The 26794-nt window shown below is 37.9% G+C and overlaps 1 protein-coding gene across 37 annotated transcripts in view; it reads right to left on the bottom strand.

The window, feature by feature from the left end:
• Nrxn1 (neurexin 1) overlaps nt 1–26794 on the bottom strand; it is a 1077006-nt gene that overhangs the window by 51622 nt on the left and 998590 nt on the right. Inside the window, exon 1 of one of the 37 annotated variants that reach the window (XM_057767426.1) lies at nt 659–859. The exons of 35 other annotated variants lie outside the window; for them this stretch is intronic. In XM_057767426.1, the coding sequence (XP_057623409.1) occupies nt 659–691 (33 nt within the window). In that variant the 5' untranslated portion in view covers nt 692–859. Of the gene's footprint in view, nt 1–658; nt 860–26794 lie in introns of those variants that run through there. One more of the 37 variants, XM_057767416.1, reaches the window with a different exon arrangement.

The following is a 26794-nucleotide window of genomic DNA, read 5'->3' as shown; positions in this document are numbered from 1 at the left end:
CAGATGTGATAAAAATGTTACTCAAATTCTATCATCAGGAAATACTTATAATAGTTAAGTTTAATCACTGACCAGTAATACATTTTCTGTTACCCAATAAGCATATAATTCAGACACAACTCCTTGTGAATTCCCGGTAAAAATCTCACTGTGCCGCAAAAGCATGCCCGGCCAGAATATAAGCATATTTAGACAACATTTTCACCAAATCATTAACAGTAATAAAGCAGTCAGGTAAAGTATTGAAAGCAGCGTTTATTCATGCTTTTACTTGACTCAAGTTAACACATACATACAGACAGACAGACACACACACACACACACAAACACAAGTTTTGCTTGTTTTTGCCATAAGCATGCTGGAAAAAAAAAAAAAAACTCTGAAGCTCACAGAAAAGCAGCAGACAAAACTAGAAGCAACCATGCTCAGGGTTTAAGGACATTTCCAAATTTAAAATCTCTCTACAGTTCATATACAGCGTGCATAAATTTGGCATGCAATCTCCAAGAAGAAACATTCTCATAGAAATCTTAAAATCAGTTCATCCGAATGAGCCTGCTCGTATTTCCATTCTTATTGATTTTAAGCTTCTGGTATCTTAAACCCTGCATGCTGCCGGACTAAGCTGTGCTTAGCGGCTGGGAGAGAAGAAGCTACCTGCGAGTTTTCACAGTGCCATCTCATATCCATGTCTGTCTGGCTACCCTGCGTGCTTAGAGCTTTTTCTTAATTCTTAATGGAAATCCTAGGAAATTTAGTCCATCCTCGGAAATCAATACTGGTGACAGGAGAGCTCCCTGACTCAGTGGGAGATCAAGATGATAAATTGCCTGCGCATCAGCCTGGCCTATCAGTGCCCTGCACTCAGACCGGCGAGAAAAGACACAGAAAAGGCTCTATCAGTCACGTGTCACGGAGGAGCCAATGGCTGGCGTGCTACTGCACGAAGGGATGCTGCAGTTCCGTCTGCAGTTGAAGGGGCTGTTAGTACACAGCCCAGCCCGCGGCGCCCGGCTCAAAAAGTCCAGGCAGCCACTGCTGTTGAATTTGCTTCAGGACTCAAGGGGTGCATGCAGTGCTGCCTTTAATCCCTGTGCTCACACGCGCAGGGGCTTTTCGTCTATAATTCTTTCCAATCCACATGATAAGCAGTTAGAAGAGGAAATGTTTTCTTCAACATCTCAGACCTTAACTCCTACTTGCTTTCCTTCAGATAATTGCCATGTTTTTGCCTCGTATTAAATTAGAAGCCTTAAACTGTAATTATTATCTTGCGCTCTTTATACGAGACTCTCCTAAAACTTTATAACTGTAATTATAATTTTATTTCTAAGTCAATGAATGACACCCCTCCCCCCAGAATATAATGTTTTATTTACTATGAATGTTTTTATGGAGTGATTTTTTTTGTGAGTGCGATTATGCAACATCAAGAAATACCTTGTTCTTTTTGTCCATTAGAACTATTCCTTTTAAAGCTGAAGAATCAATAAATGTGTCATTTGATTGATCATTAAAAATAAAAACAAACAAGCAGGAGGCTCATATCTTGTTTCCTTAATTCTTAAGAACAAATGTGTTAGCTAGCAATAAAATGTAAATATGTATCTCCACTACCACTACTGCTACTATTATTATTATTATTTGCCTTTCCTCTGGAATTTAAAATAATTACTTGCTAAATAAAGGCTGTACACCTGGAATACCATATGGAAACCTGTCCCTAACACATCTGCTAACACACTAAAATAGGAACACAATATACACAGTGCTTCACATTTTGATGATGTGCAAAAAAGGAGAGATTGTGGTATTTTCTCAAATGACAGTACCATGAAGACTTAAGAAACAAAAGCTCTAAAATATTGAAATATCTTTAGAAATAAAATTACATAAGAGAATGCCACAGAAACTTTTAAAATTATGTTTTATTCCTGGTTTTAATAATATTCATGCATCTCAAATCCTTTTCAGAGTCACCCAACACTATTTAGAAAAAGTGAATCTGAGGATAAATAGTAATAGGGACACAGTCACAGTAAACAGTGACTGAGCTTGAAATTGCTAAAATCTCTAATTGTTCACTGATTATCATTTATATAGTACATTCCTGAAATTTAGAGCCCTGTGATAGATTCTGCACGTGTCTTCCCTCGTTCCTTCATTTAGCATCAGCTATGAGAAAATAACGGTGCACTTTTCAGTTTCTCCAAATGTGTTGTCTTGTGATTGATACATGGATTTCACCTCTTTGTTTAATAGCAGCATAGCCCTTGACAATAAGATTCTATTCCTTTAAAACAAAAGGTGAAACCAAATAATCACCACCAAACCTCAGCATCACATCTGCTCACTGCAAAGTAGCATTGCTTTAGTGACACCAGAAACCTGTTTTAGTCATTGATAATGAATCAATCATGCAAGTGACAGTAGAGACTCACAGGGAAATACTCTGCAACTGTAAAATATAACGTGATAAATTTATACATGATTAAATGAAGATATTCCTAAGGTACACTGCCATTTGAAATAGAAGGCACAAAATTTAAAGGCTGCATGTCCCCAATCTTACACACACATACAAGTGGCATACATGTATATTTTTACAAAGACATAACATGTCCAGTAATAGAGGTTTATCTGAGAAAGGAGATTGAAGTCAAAAAGGGAAATGATATATAGTTTAATCATTTTTGATTTTGTACACTTTCATCAAGTGCATATATTATTTACTTTGTCATTTAAAGGCAATTAGCTAAATAAAATAATGATAATAGTGTTCATTTAGGTTCTGAAGAACATGATGGGTAGATGCTTTGAGGGAAAATATTGAGGGTAAAGGAGAGAAATGAGAGAGAAAAGTGGCTCTTTTTTTTTTTTTTTATGCCAGGGAAAACAGTGGGGATGCATGGAAGATTGAGGTTTGACTGTGTGAAGACCCCCACAGTTCCCATCACTTCCAGGTTTCATCAACACATATAAATGGCAGTGCTATCATGCATGGGTTAACAGCTATAAAATGTAATGGCTGTTAATCTAAAGTGCCTTTGATTCTTACAGGTAGGAAAGAGAAAAGATGTGATGTCAAGAATTAGTCTGTTTATCCAGACTGTCAAGTCGAATCAGCCAGTTTTATATTGGTTTCTAGCTGGACAGAACTATCAAGAAGACGCAGAGAGAAACTTGAATTGTAATTCAGTATATTACTACTGCTTTAAAGGCAAGAAAATATTCCATAAAAAATAATGATATGTGGACAAAGACAAAAAAAAATCAGTTTTATTGTGTTCTCCACCTGGCATAAGTTTATTTCCAAAACCTAGAACTTAAGTTTATAGATACTAATCTTCATTCTTTTTTTCTACCTAGATTTCTATAACTTTAAGAGATATGAGATTAAAAACAAATGGACTGACAAAAGTTCATCAAGGGTTGATGATTTCTTGAGGATTTGTTTTTAATCGCAAATTATCACAAACCAGTTACTTATGCTGGTGACTCTGCCCTCCATCTGTCTCCCTACCCCAGACTGGATATTCAAGGATAAAAGGGCATTTTCTGTTTGGTACAACTGGAGGCTATTATAACTATAGCTGTTTTCTAGTGATTCAGGATGTAGACGCACCTTCCACAGCACAGACATCTTACCATGATAAGAAGGCATGCTCTAAACACCAAGCATTTTTATTTTATTTTCTACCAAAAAATATTTAAATTGTATATTGTGATTTATATTATCAAGATGCAGTGAAGTAAATGAAGAGGATTTGGGTTAGGCCAGTTCTGGAAAAAACTGAGTAAGGATGAGAGCAGAGGACAATTCAAAGTTTGAGGACCTGGGAGTCAATGGAAAACACGGTAAAAGGGCACCAGGGCCAGTTTGCTCCAATGATGCCCTTTTCTCAAAGCATCCATTCTTCATAGATTTTCTTTTTATTACAGTAAAGTGAGAAATTATTTTGCTTGGATTTATAATACAAACACCAATGACTTGAGTTCTGTGCCTTCCCATGGTATTTGCATTTTTAAGTGTGTGGCTAGATACAGCTCAGGACTAGATGAGAAGTGATATGAAGGGTGTAAGGACTCTTCTCACCCTTAAAATAAAATTCTTAGGCTATTTGCAAAATGCTTGGAGGCAGGAATGGGAAGGAGACAGCAAGCAGAGACTATCGCAAACTGCCCTGCAGTATGGGTGGTAGAAAAGGCAGAATGCCTTTACTTTCTCTCAGAAGCAGCCCTTGTTTCTTGTCCTTACACCTCACTGAATTGCTTCATGCATAGACAAGGCTATGGAAGGCAGAGTTCTTAGGACGGGCTTCAGCTTCTTTCTCTTTTTCGTCTCCACTCATGTCATATTAGTGTCCATGCTTTTTCAAGCCTGAAATGGTCATGGTCAGTGTAGCGGGACTTAGCTACCGAATTACCCAGCAAGCAAAGCAACTTCAAATCACATTAGGACTCTTGTTCATAGGAACAACTTGCAGGAATGAAGTCTGGCTCTCTCTTTCTGCCCCCTTCCCTTTCTGTGAGCAAAATCCTAAAAGATAATAGCTATAAAGAAAAGCCCAAGACCCGTGGGTATCATAACAAACTGTTGTGTGGGGGTGATACTGCTTGTCAGGTTTCTTTGCAAGCTGATAGATTTTCACAACTCCTCCAGCTTTTCTAGCTCAAATAGTTCAGCCCCTTCTTGTGTACATCAAACTTTGGTGCAAAGTTTGAAGTTTTGCTTAAATTAGATGCCAGTAGCATTAGAGTATGGATCAACACAATGTTGATACATTTCAAGGTCCTTCACACACACACACACACACACACACACACGAGAGAGAGAGAGAGAGAGAGAGAGAGAGAGAGAGAGAGGCAATGTAGATCAGTGGATAAAGGTTCTTGCCACGAAGCCTGATCACCTGAGTTCTACCAACATGGTAGAAAACAGACTCATTCAAGTTGTTGCCTGATGTCCACACATGTACCAGGGTATGGTCTAACCTTGATAAATAAAGAAATGTAGTCACAGAAATTTTTTAAATGAAAACTATTAACCAGAGTGGCATTTCAGGATAGGGAGAAGTTGACGTCAAGTAAGAGGCAGGATGGGCCCTCCACCCGCCCTCTCCATTTACAAATATCTGCCCATACGGCACTGATGAGAAATTAAGATCCCCAAAGCCTCTGTGGTTGAGAAAGAAGATCAAGACCCCCGAAATATTCAAATGAATGTCTATAGGTTACGAAATACAAAATGGTATGCTTTAGTATATTTATTTTTTAATTTTTGTCTTGTGGGGGACAAGATCTGTAGCTCAGGTGAGCCTAGAACTCTCTCTGCAGCCCAAGATAGCCACCAACCTTAAATTCTTCCCCCTTCAGCTTCCTGAGTGCTGGGATTACCATCACGAGCCACTGTGCTGAGTTCCCAAGAATTTTCCTTTTAGAAGAATTTGAGGATCTGCAGATACTCTTGTGAAAATGTAAATTGCCACTCTGTAGTCATCATGAACAGGAAGTGGGATGCATAGACAACTTTTTGAAAGACATATGTCAGGAAGTAAGTTTCCGTTGAGAAACAATATCATGCAAGAAATTATTTTGGAACCTTTTCGTTTTTCACGAGAGGGGAAAATAGAACTGGTGGGAACATCACAGCAGACTGTCTTTATGCACATTTATTATTAGCTTTGGCTTCCTTTCCTCGGTTATAGTGGCAACCCTTGTTTGAGGAACAAAAGATGACTAAAGTCCTCTCACCATAGGTATGTTTTACAGGTAAGGGAAGGATTGAGAGCTAAGTGAATAAAATTCTATAGACCAATGCTTCCTTCCTCTCTATTCTTGCCTTTTAGCTTTTTGTGATACTGATATTTTATGTATTTGTGTGTATATACGTGTGCGCACATGTGTGTGGTTTGTGTACATGTATGTATGGGCGTGTACATGTGTGTATGATTGTGTACATGTGTGTATAGCTGTATACATATGTGTATGGCATGTACATATGTGCACAAGGCCAGAGATTGATACCGGGTATCTTCCTTGATCATGCTCTGTCTGGTATCTTGAACTGATTCTTCACTGCACCTGGAGCACATCCTGACTACACCGACTCTTTCCTCCTAGTGTTGGAACTGCAGGCACATACTGCCAGGTCTGCTGTCGGCATCATTGCTGGAGACTCATTCTCAGATTCTCCTGCTTAAGCTGCAGGCACTTTTACTGACAGAGCCACCCCCAAACCCCATATAGGTTTTGAAGAAGCAAAATATATAGCCAACCCTGAGAACATACATATAAGTAACAGTATAATATCCTGAGCAGGCTGTATTTGTGAGTTTAGGGTTATATAGTACATATACATGTATGTATGCAACAATAATTAATAAAAAGAAAGGCCACGAATTTGAAAGACAGCATGGCAGGGTAGATGGTCAGATTTGAAGGAAGGAAAGGGAGGGAAGACATGATGTAATTATATATATATATTCTTAGAAATAAAAGAAATAATAAGAAAAAGTGACCTCACAGTCTCTCCAAAAGCATTTTACCCTGAGAAATATTTTGTTATATTTTTACTACATTTATTACATAGTATAACTATTTATATTATATCTTAAATTATATAGGAATTAAGGTTTACAGTGATTAAGAAACATCTGTATTCTTGAAAATAGGTCACATATGAATAACTTTCAAATTAAAATTAACTTCAGTGCTCTAGAATAGTTATTTTCAGTTTCTTAAAAACTATGAAGAAACCTAAATGTCTGGCTTGCTAGACAGTTTCATGGAGTCTTTCTGATGTAGAGTACTTGAATCTGCATAGTTAGCAAGAACTGCATCCTTAGATAAGAACCATAGGACTGTGTCAGAGCTTCAGACTCAAGATTGTTTAGGAAAAACCTCTAGTAAAGGATTTATCTTTGGTTGAGTTTGTAAACATTTATGTGTGTATGTGGTGTATGGGTTTGTGTGTGTGTGTGTTTATGTGGCATGCGTATGTATGTTGCCCATGACATACATGCAGAGGTCAGAGGACAGCTTGCAGGAATCAGGAGTCAGTTTCCCCCTTCCACCATGCAAAGCACAGTGACAGACCTCAGGTATCAGTCTTGGCATCAACTGCTTTTAGTGAGATAGCGGAGGAGGACAATACCCTTTCCCAAGCAGAGGTCACAGACCTCTGTTTAAGGGTTAATTGAAAAAAAAAATTAGTCATTAAAGCTATAGTTCATGGGTAAGTTCATCAGAAATACAAGGAGTCGGGGAGGACATAAGAAAAAGAGTAAGTAGCAAAGGGAAAAGGAACACAAATCCTTGATCCATTCAGTAGCAAGTCACAGGAGGCAAGGCGCAGTGAGTGGAAGCCTGTTGGAACCTTACACCATAGTGATGCTGTGAGCAGCAAGAATAAAGCAACAAGGGTAGCTGCAGAAAACCACAGCCCACTGACTTCCCAGCCTTGGGTGTGAACAGAAACACACACACAGGGCACAGGAAATGCACACTTTAGTGAGAAGGGAGTGTGTTACCCTTGTTATGGCAACAAACTGGTTAGGAACCTGAACTGGGAATGAAGTCCTACCTTAATATAAGGAAAATCAAGGAGAAAAAGAACGGTTCAATTTTTCACCCAAAGCCATACCATGTTTCATGAGAATTTCTATTACTAATTTCATGTTTTCCTAACTAAAGATGTCTTAGAATTAGGGTACTTATTACATATGCAACTTGTAACCTTATACTAATCTTTATTAACTTATAACTTTCTCTTGAAATTTTAACTTTAAGGATGAGACTAAAAACTGCATACTTAACATGTATTCCAGATGCTTCTCCGGTAGCTTGTTTTGCACCTTACAATGAGACACATTCTCCAATATGTATTCCCCTCCCCCACATACTCCTGGCCCACTGTCACACCATCCTTCAATGCTGGACCATCTAGCACATTACTAAAATATAACACTTTTAACAATGGACTAGATGGATTCTGAAAAAGATTTTTTTTAAAAAAAATTGAAAACTGTGTTTGGTACATGATCAGTTTCTTTATCTCTCCTAACTGAGGGTCCTCTCACACTTCTTACACATGAAAATGTATATCCACTCAGAAAACACTACCTAAGTTAGTAACCAACAGGACCATAGCATGGTAAATTAACTAGGGTAAATCAGTCACGGGCCCACCACCTTGATGAAACATTTTGTGATAGTCGCTGACATCTGCATTTGGACTTTAAGTCCAAATATCATTGGACTTTGAGCCACATATCATTGTTTGATAAATTAATATAATAGCATTGATACACTTCTATTGATTTAGAACACTCGTTATTAACCTGGGCAACAGACTTGATCAATGAAACTGTGCTGTAAGCTGCATAACTATTTTGTACCTTTTAGATAATAAACCAATTTTTATTTTGCATTTCTGTCATTATAAATAAAACTTTTCTGTTCTGTGATTTTCCATGACATAAGCTCCTATATGTGGGATTACTATGCTAAAGATGTACATGTTTGTATAGATCTTGAGACAATCTGCCAAACTCCTTTTCAAAGAAACTTGTTCTAATTTTCACATTGTCTCCAGGATGCTGTGTTCTCCTACGTCCTCTCTGGCGTGAACATGTTGTCTTTTCTATCTGGGGATGCCCTTTCCCATTTAAGAAATTTCTGGTACACTCCCACACATTATATTGTACCATGCTCAAATGCTACTCTTTCTTACAGTCTTCCTGAAGTCTCTAGCCAGCTAGTTAGTCACAGTTCCCATAGCACTTTGTAACACTTATCCAGTAACTCCGGATTTCTTATAGTTTGTGTTTTTCTTTTTCTACTTCTTTGTAGATAATTAACAGCTAGAGAAATGAGACTTGTTCAGTCTCGTCATTTGTTTGGTTTTCTTTTCTTTTCTCTCTCTTTTTTTCTTCTTTTCGTTTCTTGAGACAGGATTTCTCAGTGTAGCCTTAGCTTCCTGGAACTCACTCTGTAGACCAGACTGGCCTGGAACTCACAGAGATCCACCTACCTTTGCCTCTTGAGTGCTGGGATTAAAGGCACAAATGCAGTCACCTCCCGGCCAATCTTTTCATTGGAAAGTCAGCTCATAGTTTAGGTTCGGAGTATGCTTATTAAGCAAATGGAAAGAACGAATGTGTCAGCATGATTCTTAAGCCCAAGTTATCGACTCCTTGTTTTTGTAAACATCATTGTCTTGTGTGGCATCATGAAAGTCTACCTTACTCTAGAAACATCTGCATTGGTATAAGCCTTTCAAAATATGCACACATTTTTATATTTGTACATTTCATAGACCTATTTTTGTATATTTTTTCAGATCTATTTTTGTGTCTAGATGGCAAAACTCTGTGACATGCGGTGAATCAGGTCGTTGGGTACAGTGGGAGCAGAACAGTCTACTTTCATTCTAAAGGAAGCCCTTTTTATGAATGAAATTCTAGGACAGGCAAACAGGGTGAGACAGCAGCCGTGGGGAGTGCAGCCAGCACATGGCACTGCCATAGGGGAAAGAAACAGAAAACAGCTCCCGCTGATGAGTTGCATAAGTATGTACCAGGAGTCATCGCATGTGCTGTATCTCAACTCTTTCTAGCATCCTATACTTCATTTTTGCTCTTATGCCTACATAAGAAATATAGACAAAACCAGTATGGCATAGCTACACTTTGAAAGATGAAGTCAAAAGACTAGGAATGTGGCTTCAAGAGAGAAGTCTGGACACCATTTACAAATTCAGAATCCTACTTCAGGCCCTGTTCTCGCAGAAACATTAGCCCTTACCAAAAAAGTTCAACTTATCAATTGAGATTTTGAGCTTTGAAACACAGATTAAGTTTTTCTTTCTTTTTTTTTCTTTTTTTTTTCTTTTCCGAGACAGGGTTTCTCCGTAGCTTTTTGGTTCCTGTCCTGGAACTAGCTCTTATAGACCAGGCTGGCCTCAAACTCACAGAGATCCACCTGCCTCTGCCTCCTGAGTGCTGGGATTAAAGGCGTGTGCCACCACCGCCCGGCTAGATTAAGTTTTTCTTATTTGCCATTTTATGTGTAGATTTATGCGGTCTATTATGTACTGAACTTGTCAGGAAGTGGCAGGCTTTGTGCCAGTAGAATTTGTATGTAAACTCGGGTGAGATCAATAATAAACCAATGAAGTCCTTAGTATGCACTGAGCTTACCCACTTCTATAAATGCTACCTACATACACAGCTTAATGTGGAAGGCAAATGGAGGTCACAAGCATGATGCATAACTCTCTATGGGGCACAATCCCATCAGCCAGGCTAACTTTATCTCCCTTGTGCTGCTGAAGAGAGGCTATCAGGATGCTAGGGACAAAGATGTCATCACAGGATGAACTTGAATCTACATTCTTTGTTATCAAATCAAAGCAAAGCCTACTCACTTCCTTTAGATGTCAAACCACATCAAGTTATTATCAGTACACATCATGCCCCACACAATATACATGGTTTCTATGATAATCAAATATCCATCCCTTCAGTGAAGAAAATGCTTTACGTTCTAGAAACTACTACCATAAAAGAGTAAGTTCTAGATTGACATCATACACAATGTAAAGAATGTGTAGGGCTAGTGAAATAGTACGGAGTCAAACCCCTGCTATTAAGTCTGATGACTAGAGTTTAACCTGAGTTTGATTCCCAGGACCCATGACAAAAAAGGAGAGAATGCTCTACTTCAAGTTGTCCTCGACGTACATGTTATGATATGTCATGGCACTCTCCCAACTGGAGCTAAACTAAATGAGTGGACACTTGTCCAGAATCACAGAAGACAGAGCTGTGTATGCATTGTAAGTAATCTACTATTTTTCTAAAGCAGTCACTCTTGAGAGACCCTTGTCTAAGACAGTCTTACTCTTAAAACCTGCTGAAGAAAACAATGGATGATATTGTTTATGCAGGTTATCAATATAGATGTTCGTGAATAAAATATAGTAATTGAAGATTCTATTTAAAAATCTATTTTTTAATTTTTTGTTTTGTTTTTGTTTTTCAAGACACAGTTTCTCTAAGTAACAGCTCTGGCTGTTCTAGAATTCACTTTGAGGACCAGGTTAGCGTCAAACTCACAGAAATCTGCCTGCCTCTGCCTTCCCAGTGCAAGGGTTAAAGGTGTGAACCACCACTGCCTGGTTTAATTTTTTTTTTTGGTTCGAGACAGGGTTTCTCCGTAGCTTTTGGTTCCTGTCCTGAAACTAGCTCTTGTAGACCAGGCTGGTCTCGAACTGACGGAGATCTGCCTGCCTCTGCCTCCCAAGTGCTGGGATTAAAGGCATGCACGGCCTTTAATTTAATTCCTTTTAAAATTAAATTAAGGCCTAGAGAGATGGAGCAGTTCTTAAGAGCACTGACTATTTTTGCAGAATACTCAAGTTAGGTTCCCAGCACCCACAGCTGGTGGCTCAGAGCCATTTGCAATTCCAGCTCCTGGGAGTTCAATGTCTTCTCTGGCTTCTCTGAGTATCCTCGTCCCCCAACAAATAATAAAATACATTTTAAAAAGTAAATTTTTATTAGAATGTAAAAAGACAATGTTAAAGATTTATCATATTTAAAACTAAATAACTTACATAAAACTAAATAATCTATCTTATTTAAAGCTAAACAAACTAAATAATGTTGGCATAACAAATTTTAAAATAACTATAAAATATCGTTTTAATAAAAATTTGTGTTCATACGTAATTTTGTAATTAATCTGTTAAAATATCACACAGTTTAATCTGTGGGAAAACCCTTATGCTCATGAAAGAATTGAAAAAGGCAACCATGGTTCTAGTAGTATTGTAGAGATGTTTGTCTTCATCAAGAATGTGCTACAATACAACCCGCTATGATGACTGACCACCAAAGGCATTCTGGGATATCCTTTGAGAACTACTGCTCTTTGTAGGACTTACGCAACATACCCATTATTCATTTCTGGAACCTAAGTAACGTGTAATTCTATTTATTTATTGAATTTTTTGGAGGAGTGCTCCTTGGCACCTTTCTAATAGAGAAGACCATGACACACAAATCACAGATATCATTCAGTTTGGGAGTCACAATGTATGTTAGGATACAATATTGACTGTTTGGTTCATTGACATATTGAAACCTATAACGGCATATTGAAACGTATAATGCTGTGTATGCAAGTGCGTGCGTGTCTGTGAAGATGCGTGCATGCCTGTGTGTATCTGTGAAGGTGTGTGTCTGTGAAGATGTGTGTATGTGTGTGTGTGTGTCTGTGAAGGTGTGTGTGTGTGTGTGTGTGAATGCACATGCGAGTGCGAGCATGCGCCTGCCAGGGGCATGCTCATCCAGATGTACACGTGCATTTGTGCAAATGTGGACTTCAGAGGACAACCTGCAGTATTGTTCCTAAGGTGTCACCTGTGTTCTCACTGGCTTACAGCTCACCAAGTAGCTAGGCTTAATCAGAGAACCAGGGATGCACTTCTCTAATTTACCTGACTTTTCACCGAATGTGAACTCCGGGCATTAATGTCAGGTCCTATTGCTTGGAAAACAGTACTTTTCTGTCTAAACTACCTCCATAATCCCAGACTCATGAAGTCTCTGGTCTCTTTAATGTTCTTTAAAACAAATGATATAAAGATTCTGCCTAAATGAAATGAAAAGCTGACTCTATCTGAATTTATTCCTGTTGAAACAAAGTGGATTTCTGAACATTAGCCCTGAACTTTAGAAGAGATACATGGGGGAGAAGATAAAATTCTAAACAAGCTATTATATGTTTCTTTTTATTCTCTAAAGTTTTCCAGGACATTTACCAGTTAGGTAGTATTTCACGGTAATTTCTCAATTGCAAAACAATTGAAATCAAGCAACAAAGAAGGAAATGTCACTTTGAATCGATTAGAAGCCAGAGTTGCATATGTTTGTGACTGCAAAGAACAAAGAAAAATCATTGTTATTATTTTTATTTGTGCTTTAAAATCAGATCTTTTGAGAGAGATGCACATTGTAATTCAGAAATGAAGTGGTGATGTATTCATTTGTGTTGAATTGTTGCAAAGAGAAATGGTTGGGAAAATATATATTAAAGAGTAAAATGTTCTTCCTAAATTAAAGGCTTTATTATATAACAAATAATTATTTGATTGTAGAAGATGGTTTCATTTTCTTTCAATCTGGGGAACCCACAAAATAAGACATAGTGTCTACCCCTGCCTTGGTGATCAGTTAACTATTTTGACTGTTCTGTCAGAAAAACAGTGTATACCGAATAAAAGACTCTCTACTGCTAAAATCTTGGAGGATAAAACAAAATAGTTTCTATACTAGAAAATAAAATGGGAGGTGGTGGCGGGGAGAAGGCAGAAATCTTTAATAAATAAATAAATTTTAAAAAAAGTTAACACACACACAAAAAAAAGAAAATAAAAAAGGGGTCACACATCTGACTTCTCCTTTGCCATGAGTCGCAGGAGAGCAGACGTGTTAGTTGTCTATTGCATTGAGAAGGGTCCACATTACCTAAGTCATAACTGATCTCAAAGCAGAAGGACCAAAGGCTTAGTAGCTCAGAAACCAAAGTCTCTTAGATATTTCATATTAAACTAACTTCACACTTGATCCAGTTAGGCAGAAAGAATGCTGCAAAATCTGACTGTTCAGCTGTGGGTCTTTACAATGTACTGAACCCTTTCTGTTTGATTTTTGGAAAAACAGAGGATGGGAGGAGATTTGTGAAGTGATTTCTGAGGTATAAAACACATGTATATGTGCTCTAGTTCTTACAAGAAGATGCCAAGTGAGGCTATTATAAACCAATGCAGCATAATTTAACAATTCTAAAGCAACAAATTTTCTAACACACTAAAAAAAGCAAAATAACAAAAAACCAACAAAAAACAAAAAACAATCCACATTTTTGTAAAAATTGGAATCTACACTCAACAGAAACCAGAAAAACAGTCCCTATTACTTGTCTAGACACAGTCTGCAGCAGAAGTTTTGAAACATTGCTCAGGAGAATTAGACAGTTACAGCCTATTCAGTCAGAATTCTAGATAACTGTAATTACGTGTTATATTATTAACTTATGGATGTTAAGACTGTTTATCTCTTAATAAGCAGGCTGATAGTTCTTAACTGTACCTCAAATGCTCAGATCAAATACATATATACCATTTGCTTGTACAAAGTAAATAAAAAGAAATTTAATTTCTGGTTCTGCTTGTGATTTTTCAAGTGAAACATGGATCTGTGTTTGAAATATGCCACCCTAAGGCTTATTACACTTCAATGTAAAAAGACCAAGTCAGACATTGAGCATTGGCTCTTCCAAATGGGGGCTCATTTTAAGACTCTGCATATACAATATAGAATAACACCACAGAACTGCTGATCTTATGGAGTTAATTCTCAGGTAAAATGTAAACTAAAAGTCAAGCAACACAACATTGGCATTGGCATTGGCATTTCCCTCCAGCCATATACCACATCCTGAGTTAAATATGACAAGCTTAATAATTATTATCTCCAGGAAGCACACCCATCATGGGAACCATAAGGAGTACACCCACCACAGGGAGCCACAAAGGATCATCATGTTAAGAAGGTGTTATTAATTGATTTGGACTGAAAGCAAATTGGATAGCATTGGGAAGCAATAGTGATTCTAGGATTTGGCATCTCAGTAAATATTATCAGTATCATGAGCACACTAAAAGAATTTATAAAGTCCTACTCACTTATGTGTTTTAGATGAATGTCTCTGGTTTTATCTCTTATTAAATAATATAATGATGAAGCATCACTTTTGTATCATCATGGTCTTAGAATGGCACTGTCTCATGTTCACACTGTATGGGACTATTTCAATCTGAAGATGGGTGGTACTGTCCACCTGTAAGTACAGTTTTAATAACATGCTATGGATCAGATAAATTCCTGAATAGTAGAGCTATCTCTTTGCTTTCAACAATCCAAGAAACCACTCAGTAGACTTAAAAGTATTGCGGAGTGATGGAACAGAACAAAAAAGAATGTTCCTGATACTGAATGCTAAGAGGAAGGCTGTTAGACGTTGTTAAATGAGAAGCATCATGCAACTGTCTAGATGAAAAGCATTTGTGAGTCAAGCAATTACTGAAAGACACTGAGATGGAATAGCACCTGGAGCATGCAGGAGCTAAAACGGAGAAGGAGAAGGGATGGCCTGATTGGAGTTGTATTTGCTAGGCAATGGCATGAGACTTTAAGTAAAATGGGCCACGATTCGAGTTTTCCAAAACAAAATACAACACATTTTTGTATATTTCATCCATAGTCAATGGAAAGGTTTAGTGTGAGTTGTGAGTAGATAAACAGCAGACAACTGAGCTATGAAGGTTCCCAGAAGAGTTGAAAGATGGTAGTGGCAGTAGAGACAGTAGAGAGCAGTGTTTTAAAGTCAGAGTTATGGATGGGTCATTTGAGGAAATCAGATGGAGAGAAGCATAAGAAAGGATTTCAGTAACTACAGGGATCTTTGTTCGGTGATCATCTTAATGCATAGGCGATTCAGAGAGGGCAGTGGGTATGCGATGAAATAATAGATACATAATACAGGAGACATGTTAAAAATTCAAATGGGATATATACAGTAGCTAATGTTGGCACTATTACTCAACTTCAAAATTTGTGCATAATATTAACCTAAATCTTTGGTTTGGCTTCCAATTATCTCTGTTGGTTTGTAGATCAACTTGTATATATAGCAAAGTTCGAACTTACCTCACACTAGACAGAGCAACTCAATAAAAGTAGTATCATTTAAGTACTAAGTAAATATTATATATTTAGTAAATAATTAATCTAATAAACATGCAAAAATAGATGAGACAAATTAAAAATATAAAGCTATGTTAACTTAGTTAAATACCTATAAAATATCTCATAGTTAACCTTATACATCACATTGGTAAATCTGCGGTTATCTAACTGAGTTAAGGAAGAAGGTAAGACCATCTTTTCCATCTCTTCCTTTAAAAAATACACTGGAGTTACTGGCCAATGCACTAGGACAAGAAGAGAACATAAAACAATACTGGGATAGAAAAATAAGATTGCCCTTGTTTATAGTTGTCAATGTAGAAAATTAAAAGTAAATGAGAAAAAATGCTGAAACAAATAAACAATAACAGCAATGTTGCAAGATGCAAAGTTAATGTAAAAACTCACAAGGGGGGTCCAGATGACTCAGGGAGCACTTAATGCAGAAGCCTGATTTAACTGAGTTTGAATTTGAAACCTAGGACCCACACAGCAGAAGGATCCACATGATGGAAGGACCCGTGCCAGTTCCTACATATTGTTCTCTAACTTCTACACATGCATCATGACATGTAGATTCCTATACAAATGTACATAACAAAAAAGTTAAAAAGCTATATGGAGGCACAAAAGACCTAGAATAGTGATTGTAGTATTGAAGGAGAAGGGCAAGGTAGGAGACCTGGCATTACACAAGTTTAAGATTTTCTATACATAAAGAAATCAGCTCAACATTAACCAAGATGATGAAAGAACAGACAAGGTGATAGCAGACCTATGTGAATAAGTTGACTGACCTTTTACAAAGAAAAAAAAAGCAACATAATGAATAAAAAATAATTGTCTTTTCAACATTTGCTGATATATCCAAACATCCACATGTAGCAAAGTCAACCTAGACATAGATCTTATGTCTCACACAATTATGTACCCCAAGTGGATGACATATCTAAACGCAAACATAAAAGCATGAAAACCTCTAGAAGATGAGTCAAGAGAAAACTTACGTGGTCTTAAGTATGACTTCGACATTTTGGGTTTAATATAAAAGGCATGAATTCATAAGTGAATAACAGATAACTCAGACTTACACAAAATAAAACACAAAATAGAATAGAACTTCTACTTATGAATTGCACTGTCAACAGAATGAGAAGACGAGCCACAGACTAACATTTTTAAACACATATCATAAAGGGCTGTTACTCAAAATCTGCAGGCAATGCTTGAAACCCAATTAATAAGAAAGAAAAACCCAAAGAATGGGTCAAAATTAAAACACAAAATACTAAAGATAGCCAGAGTGTAATAATGTATATGAGAATGTATTGTATATCATGTTAGTAGTGAAATAATTCAAACCTAAACAGCAGAGGAATACTATCACATGCAGACCAGAATAACTAAAACGGAACACTGCAAGAAAAAATGTTGTCAAGCATGTGGAATGAAGAAGTTCTTATCTCTTGCTTGTCCAAGTGTAAAAAGGGATGGTCCCTTGGGAAGAGTTTAGCAGTTTCCTATAAAACCACCTGTCCCCTAAACAAGAACACTGAGATAGACAGGAGTCTTCCTTTAGGAAATACTAGTGAAGGGTACACCGGGAACGTCCCTCATTAGCAGCGTTGACTGGAAATCAGTTTCTCCCTTTCATGCAGCCACTCTATTGTGGTAGAATCCAGCAGTTCAAAGTACTATTTATTGTAGGTATGGCACATTAATATGAGCTTGTCTGCCTTTGTTTATTTGCTTGCTTCCGTTTCCTTTGTTTATTTCTTCCTCTCATTCTTTCTTGCTAGACTTTAAGTTATATCGACAATAAAGAGACAAAAGTAGCCTCTTTATGAAGCTTAGTTTGTGCATGTCCTTGGAAACCAATAAAGAAGTACTCTTAATCTAAAGGAATCCAGAGAGAACATGGCACCTGGTAGAGTGTCATTGTAACAAAAACTACTTATTGCATGAATACACTTAGATTTTATAGGAAAAAGTATTTTTAAACTACACTCCTAAGGATTGTTGAAAAGCACACAATCACCTCGCAGATCACACTGTCCCAACTTAACTACAGGACCTGGAGTCTCATAAACTCACCACAGTTAAGGGAAAGACTTCATAAATCACAAAGATTGTGTGAGCCTGGGCATCCTCAGGCCAGAGGTGACCTCTGGGTCACTAAGGAACCCAAATTCACAATTCGTGTTTATTTACTGTCATTCAAAACAATTCTACAATGACAAGGGCAAAATACCAAGCCCTTTGCTTTGTTTGAGGCAAAAGGTGAGAGAGAATTTCTAGAAGTTAATAAACACGTTATCAGTTTTCTTTCACTTTGTCATAGCACCATGGAGAAATCACTGGCGTGTAAGAAACAGGATTCTGTCACACAGGGCCACACATTCAATGCAGCGAAGAGAATGGGATATCGACAGGCTTGGGTATAGATCTTAAAATTTCATTCAGCTCAGAGGGCTGATGGAAACACTCCTGGCTAACAGGAAAACACCTGAGGAAGGGAGAGAAAATGATCAGTCTTCCCAATCTTCTTCACACCTTTAGATTTCTTAGAGCTAGGGAGCCACGTTTTCCACAGTGATTGAAGAGGGTGGTAACAGCTGTCAAATCTCCAGAGTCAAGACAGGAAACTCAATTCTAACATTTCACTAGGGAATAGACATGAGAGAAGAGTAACTTATAATTTCTGCCAATTAGCTGTGTTAGAATAAATAAAGGGAATGAATGCTTAAGGGAAATAGCATCCCTGAATGTTGAAAAGTCGAATCTCTTCATTTTAATAACATTGTAATGTGTAATTATAGGGGTGTTGAAAGTTTATTCCCTCCTTAGAGTTTTAAATACATCTCCTGAGACGAAACATAATCTTTGTAACATAACCACGTTTCCAAAAGCAGTCGAGTCTCCTGCTTTTCATGTAATTTTCCAGACTATATCAAGCCTGGTCTACAAGAGCTAGTTCCAGGACAGGCTCCAAAGCTACAGAGAAACCCTGTCTCGAAAAACCAAAAAAAAAAAAAAAAAAAAAAAAAAGATAAGAGAAAAGAAAAAAGTAACTTACATTCTAAGAATGTGCAGTACCATCCTGGGTAGAAAGAAAGAAAGAAAGAAAGAAAGAAAGAAAGAAAGAAAGAAAGAAAGAAAGAAAGAAAGAAAGAAAGAAAGAAAGAAGGGAGGGAGGGAGGGAGGGAGGGAGGGAGGGAGGGAGGGAGGGAGGGAGGGAGGGAGGGAGGGAGGGAGGGAGGGAAGGAAGGAAGGAAGAAAGAAAGAAAGAAAGAAAGAAAGAAAGAAAGAAAGAAAGAAAGAAAGAAAGAAAGGAAAAGGAGAAAATACAAAAAAATATTTAGAAATCTTGAGTGATGCTCTTTGATTGTTCTGACTGCCAGAGGATCTGGTGACCTTCAGAAACTCATTAATCCTTTCAACAAATATTTGACCTGTGAAAGGAGATGGCAGTTAGGTGAGGGTGAGCAGGACACACAGTAAGCAATGGGTACAAACCATTGCCTGCAGAACTTCAAGACCTAGCAATGAAAAAAAGATACTCTTTCCCATGTTACAGAAAATTTATCTTTAAGACCCATGAGAAGCACAATTGGGACAGAATTTCCAAGGCAGAAGGAATTACAGTTTAGAAGCAAGGATCAGTTAGAGATAATAGAAATAAATGTCATTGATGTTTTTATCTGTAAAGATAGGGAATCTCTGGCCATGTAGAAAATGTAGAAGAAATTTTTCTTTGAAAGAGATAACATAAAGATGAGTGAAAGAGAAAAAGCATGGTGTGTCAACAGAAAACTCATTTCACCTGAATTGGATGTCACCTGGGAACACAGGGATAGACTTGGGAGTTGGAGTATACGAGGCTGACATTCCTATATGAAGATGTTTCTGTACTTATCTGTAAAGTTTAAGAGTTTATTAATTTACTTATCTGCATGCAGGTAAGTAAATAAAAGATCTTGGGGAGATTTTCATGGATTATATAGTGTGCCCACCCACAAATATGAGGGTCCTTGTATGTGGTTGAGGGGGATAAGAAAGAGAAGGGGAGGGAGAGACAGAGACAGGGACAGAGACAAAGGGAGATGCAGAAAGGAGCCAGAGGTCAAAGTGGTTTAAAGAAAGAACTATGTACTAGGCAATGAGTCATAATGTTGAATGGACACAGTAAAATGAATATTTATGTCCCTTACCTAAAAATAAAGTCACATGAATCTTGGAAGACTAACTAAAATTAATAATCATAGCTCATTAAATGGGTTCTTTGCCACTGGAAATATTAAGTGATATATACTGATAATATTGATATCGATAAATGAATAAATGCATTTACAGATAGATTTAAGAGTTATTTCAAGGTAAAATTTAATGCCAAAAAGTCATTGTTAGCCTATTATTATTACTATTATACAAATCTTAAAACTAATCTACTATAGATGAATGGTAGAATGGAGAAGACTTTTAAAACCATCTATTTTTTATTTTGTATATGTTTGAGTGCCTTGTGTATATATCTGTACCACATGCATGCAGATGCCTGAAGAGGTAAGGAGACAGTGTTAGACCCCTTGAAACTGGAGTGAGAGGTAATTGTGAGCTTGCTCCTGTAGGTGCTGGCAACTCTTAACTGCTATGCTCTATCTACAGCACAAGAGAAAAGGAACCTTCAATGAAAAGTGTGTGGTGTAGCTCTGAGGTTTGAGAAATATCTCTGAAAGGATGCTATGCTTCACCTTCACAAATGTTTTCTGACTGCCAGCAAGTACACAACACTGTTCGTTCCTTATTTTATTTTCATTAACCATTGACAAAGCTCCCTGTCTCCTTTCTCTGTGAAGCGCTGGGCAACTAGAGAGAACAGCAATGCTCCTTTTGCCCCAAAGTTATATGATCTTCAGGTCTCCCCAATGTATGCATGGTCCATCTTACAGCTTGTCCTGAGCACTTTCTGTAGTCTGGGGTCACTAGAGGGTACTGCTTGTCTGACAAAATGGAAAGACTGGGTGACTGGTCTGCAGAGACTTCACTAACAGAAGAGGCTCACAGCAAGGGCTATGCAAACAGCCTGTGTGAATTTTAAGCCTTGATCTGGCCCAAATCACTACAGCTTCAGGCATTTTCCAAAGTGCTGCTGCATCACTTTTGCAAAAGACGGCCTGGTCAGCAGTGGGGTGACCTCCACAGGCATAATGCACCATGCCTAGCTATTGGGCAGAAACTTGAGAACAAACAAAACAACTATGGTTTTTATTTTCTGTCCCTAAATGAAAACCATTCAGGGCAACCATGACAATAGAGGTAGATGGGACTAACACTGTTGATCACTATAAACAGAATGATGGTGGATGGTCCACAGCACTCTAAGTTTTGGGCTACTCAACTCTAAAGAACCATGTTCCCATGGTATTCCAAAACGGAAGCTTCCTGAGTTGAACAGAATAGTTTGTGACTGGTGAGCCCTGGTTCTGTGCAAGAATGAGCATGGTTCTCAATATTTGTAATTATTTTAGCTGACATTTCACACACATACATATATCTAATGACAAGACTTGCATAATGCAATGAAAAATCAAATCTATTGTTTTGAACACTTAGTTGTGTTGATGCCCAAATGTGAATTAAAGACTACTTTTTCAAATAGCAATTAAAAAGTAAAATGAACCAATTTTCCTGAAAAACCATCCTAAAATGCATTATTCATTTCTCTACTTTCTCAATCAAAGGACATAGAATGTAATTTAACCCTTTACAGAAATATAATGGCATAAGATTCATTTATCAAAGTGATAATTGTCCCATACCCGTGCTGCACAGCGAGACCCTAGGGACTGTGGCTGTGTAGTTAGCTTCCTGTGTTAGATACCTTTCTCATTGTGTGACTAACACCTGACTCAAGGTGATAAGCAACTTAGGTAAGGGCTGTTTGGGCTCATAACTGCCAGGGGTACACACAGTCCATCATGGTTCTCAGTTAAAGGGGGTACACATAGATCATGGCTTACAGATGAAGGGTTAACACACAGTCCAACATGGCTCACAGCTGAAGAGCTTATATATGGTACATCATGGCTCACAGCTGAAAGGGTACACATAGTCAGTCCATCAGGATTCACAACTAAAGGGGTACACACAGTTCATCATGGTTCATAACTGAAGGGCACACATACAGTCTATCATAGCTCACAGTTGAAGAGGGTACATAAAGTACATCATAGCTCACAGTTAAAGGGGGGGGGGTGCATGCAGTCCATCATAGCTCACAGTTAAAGGGAGGTGCATACAGTCCATCATGAGTCACAGCTGAAGGGGATGCCCACAGTCCATCATGGCTCATAGCTGAAGGGGATACACACAGCCCATCATGGCTCATAGCTGAAGGGGGTATACACAGTCTATCATGAGTCACAGTTAAAGGGAGTATACACAGTCCATCATGAGTCATAGCTGAAGGGGATACACACAGTCCATCATGGCTCATAGCTGAAGGGGGTACATACAGTCCATCATGGCTCATAGCTGAAGGGGGTACATACAGTCCATCATGGCTCATAGCTGAAGGGGGTATACACAGTTCATCATGAGTCACAGTTAAATGGGGTACACACAGTCCATCATCACAGGGAAAACATGATAGTACGATCATGTAGCAGCTAGCTGGTCACATTGTGATCACAGCCATGAAGCAGAGAGAGAAGTTTGTGCCCATCTTTTCCCCTTTATATTAGGTTCAGTGCCCCAGCCAAGAAACTGTTCCCCATATTTTTGGGTGAGGGATCATCTTACCTTAATTTACCTGAATCTAAAATCCCATGAAGATACCCTAGACATTTGTTTCCATAGTGATTCTAAACCCCATCAGTTGATAGTCGGGTTAACTACCATGCTTTTTTACTGTAGTTTTGTTCCCCGTGAATCACTCCTTCATACATTTCCTGCCATTTCTCCCTGACATGATGTGTGTAGACTTTCTTTTCTTTCTCGTCTCATAGTAGCCAGTCCCCTGCTTCTATCACTAAATGCTAATTTAAGAAGCTATTTCCACTTTGTCCAAGGGTATGCGTGAATCCTGCACAGGAATTTTAGACAAATACTTCTTAAAGAAGAATGTGCTGCAGTTAACCTTGTTAAAATGTAGATTCTGCAGGCTCTGGGCACTTCTGGAAAGGGAAGTGAAGTGTTTCTGATGTCATCTGACAGGGCCCATAAGAATGGGTCCATTCTATCTTGACTAAAGGTCAGAGAGTTGGAAGTTACTTCTGTTTCTTCAAGGTTAACATCAACAGTTCAAATAACCGATCAGGGAGTTCTGCTCTCTCAAGGTTTTTGTCAACAGGTGTGGCTAATATCCAGACCTGATATTTCTACCTCAAACAAATGTCTAAGGATCCAACTAGGTTCCTACTCCATTAGCTAGATAACTATGGATCCTACCAAGAAAGTGGTTTGCCTACAGAATGTTGTGGTCTAGGGTGTAAGTGCTACTTATCTGGTTTTGGCAACAGAATGTTTAACTATGAAAGTAGCCTGTAATCCTTCAATGGGTCTGTTCATTCCTTATATCATGTGAATGCAGTTTTGGAGTATTTAAGCAAATGGAAATTAAACGCGGGTGACATTCAGTATTCACTAGATGTCCCTCCCGATACTATCCTACGTATATGTTTCTTATTTCTAATATATGTTTGTTCCTTTTGCCTAATAATTCTAATCCTCGTGCTCCAACCTGGAGTGTATGAACCCACTATAGCAAGGATCGCAGCAGAAGCTACCCCAAAAAGGTGGCTTATGACACTCATCCAGGGAAAAGATTTTATGCTGATTCCTGTAACAAAAGAGAAGCAGCCTATTCATTAATCGCCTGATTTTAGCAGAACTGCATCTAAACTAAAAGCTCTGAGGAAGGATTAAGGGCCACTTTCCAGAACTTGTCCTACAGATGTAGAAGATAGAATGTAGAGTTAAACTTGCTATAGTAAAACCAACTTCTTTATCAATAAGCCTATAATCTGGCACCATCACATATGCACATCTCCCTCTCTGTACCATGCAGAACTTAATTTCCGTCTCTCTTAGGAATAAATGTCTTTAAACATTTTGTTACTGAGTTGTAAGTTTTACATAGTTATCTTCTCCTTGACACTGCCCGCCTAAAAATTATTGTTGAGTAAATATAGAGATAAAGTAATTAAAAGCTATAAAGTTCTTTCCACATATTTTCATATTTTTGTTGTGCTAATTTATTAGATAAATAAGCAGAAACAGAAGCAGCATTGTAAAATATGAAGGTATCGATTTCCAAAGACCCTCAGCATTTTCTCCTAGTTCTATAACATTCTTTTCCAACTTACTCTTTCCTCCTGCCCCCACACCCACTAAGGAAAACACACACACACACACACTCACTCACTCACTCACTCACCACTGAATATGCATTATCTTCATATTCTAAAACCTTCTAAGGAAGGGTCTGGAGTTGATTTATACTAAAATATGTCTGACTGTCTGACTGTCTCTTAACAAAATTGAATTCTACAATTGAAGAAGGACACGCACAATAAAATATAATGAATGAGAATGTTGAAAAAAACTTTTGAACCTTAAAAGATAAAGCAAAAGTGAAAGTATTCTGAATGCCCCCAGTATTCTGTCAACAGCAAATTCTTTCCCCTCAATTGCAAATCCACAGTTTTCTTCCACTAAGGCCAAGAGTCTCTCCTTCATGATAAACTGCATCTAGTTGAATTTGAACAAACATTGCACACAGAAGATTCCCACCATAAAGTGCTCACTGCAAGCCAGACAAGGCAGAGGCAGGACAAACAAATCAATGTGGCAGCTCACTTACATCTTCATTGTGCTTTCCTCCCACAATGGCATATAGCATTTATTATGCAGTTAGGAAAAAATAAAACAAAAAATCCAATTCCGCTAAACATCGGTGGAAGGCAGAGATGATTCAAATATTTAATTCACTTTATCAATGAAGAATGACACCAGGAGAGCATTTGGGTTAATGTGAAGCAAAATCCATTTTGTTAATTTAATTAGGACACCCATCTGCTTCCCATACCTTTAACCAAGTCAGTCTTCACCAACATGGAATTCTTAATGTTACAGACACAGGTGATCAGAGAGAAAACATGAGGGTAAGATTGACAGTTAACATGAGGTAGGTACATTTGAAGCCGCCCTGTTTCAGGTCTCTCTGAATAGCAGATAATGAGATGCAAATAACAGTAGATGGTGAGCCATAGAACTGGATACATTTTTCTCCATCCCAGATGCTAGCCTGATGAAAAGCATGGAGGTGGTGTGTGCATTTACAGCTCTGATCTGCAGGACTGTTCACTAGGAAATGGCTAGCCATCCCTCAGAAATCGGAGCACAGAGAAGGCAAACAGGGTGCTCTTTAGCCAGGATGTTTTATGACTGGGGTGCAGAGAAGTCAGCAACAATGATAAATTCCTGTCTTTGCTTCTGGGTCATCCTGCAGCTGCTCAATTGTGAAGGCCAGACAACACCTGGAGTGCAGATGGGTGGAAGTCCTAGCACTGTGATTGTCCTTCCATGGTAGGAAAACCGCAGGGAGTCAGCATGTGTTTCTCAAGAGGGGATGGGCGTGCTAGCTGCGCTTTTCTCACAAGTCTCAGCTCGCAATCACTGTACGCCTCAAGAGCCCAGCACAGGAGCCAAAAGGACTTGGATTTGAGTTCCATACCAAGAAATTTTGTTCCATGGCCAGTGATTAGTATTTCTAAGTTCTTTATTTTTGTCAAAAAGCATAATGGCAACCTCTATTTTACAGAGAACTTGGAGGGTAAACAAAATAACATTTATAAATTGCTTAACAAAAAGACAAGTCAATGAATAGTAGTTATGACTTCTTCCACGGAATGCAATAATATTCAAGTGTAAATTTTATGAGCTCTTTCAGTATGTCTGAAAATTAAAGTAATGAACTGGATGCATGCTAAAATTCTATAATCTCTAGAGGCTTAAATGAATTGAAATATGCAAAGCGCTTAAAAGATACTGTAAAAGAGCAAGCTATTGTTATAGAGATAATTAACGGGTAAAGACTCTCGTCTATTATTTGTATATATTCCTCTTCTACTGATGACTAGCTGTGTCCTTTGAACAAGCCACTTAAACTGCCTCAGTTTAATCATCCCTGATGTAAGAATGATAATAGCAAGCATTATTGATTAGATTGGTGTCGAAATTAATTATTTAACAGTTATAAATGAGATTGATGTATACGTATGAAGCACTATTTAAACATCAATGGATTTTTTTAAAAAGACTTATTTGTTTTTTACTATATATGTATGTGTGTTTGCTTTTCACTCTTCTGTGTGGACCGTGTGTATGCTTCGACACACTTTTTAAAATACGACACATGTTATTGCTCATTGGCTTTGAGTAGTTGACAATTGACAACTCTTAACCTAAGTCTCCCTTTAATTTTGAATCTCTGACTGAATTATTGTAAGGATTGAAAGGCCAACTGTTACTTCCTGTTTAAGGTCATACTCTAAAAACAGCTGAGGAGACTACAGTGACAAACTTCTAGGGGCCTTGACAAAGCAAATGGCAAAAATACTGAACTATGGGAAGTCTGGATTTTGCTAAAAAGCTATGTATGCTTGAAGAGAACCCTGAGCTCCAGAAAAAAAATTAGCCTTTTTAAGAGTGGGAAGAGGAGATAGAAATACTTGTTTACTAATGAAAAATTTTGTATGAATGACTAATAAAGTTCATCCTGTATATACCAGTTCTGTGTCCAGCTTCCATTACCTTTCATTGTTTGTCTGCCTTTGCAAAGAACAAGTAATAAAGAGGTTTCCAGCTTGGCTCAATGTTGTTTGTACGGCCGAAGATGATAAAGATGAGTTAATACAATTCTATGCCTGCAGACCTCAAAGAATTGGAACTGAATAAGATGACTAATAAGTAA

Source organism: Chionomys nivalis, chromosome 1 (assembly GCF_950005125.1).
Source record: "Chionomys nivalis chromosome 1, mChiNiv1.1, whole genome shotgun sequence".
Taxonomy (NCBI): Eukaryota; Metazoa; Chordata; class Mammalia; order Rodentia; family Cricetidae; genus Chionomys; species Chionomys nivalis.
This window is presented reverse-complemented; position numbering and strand designations above follow the sequence as displayed.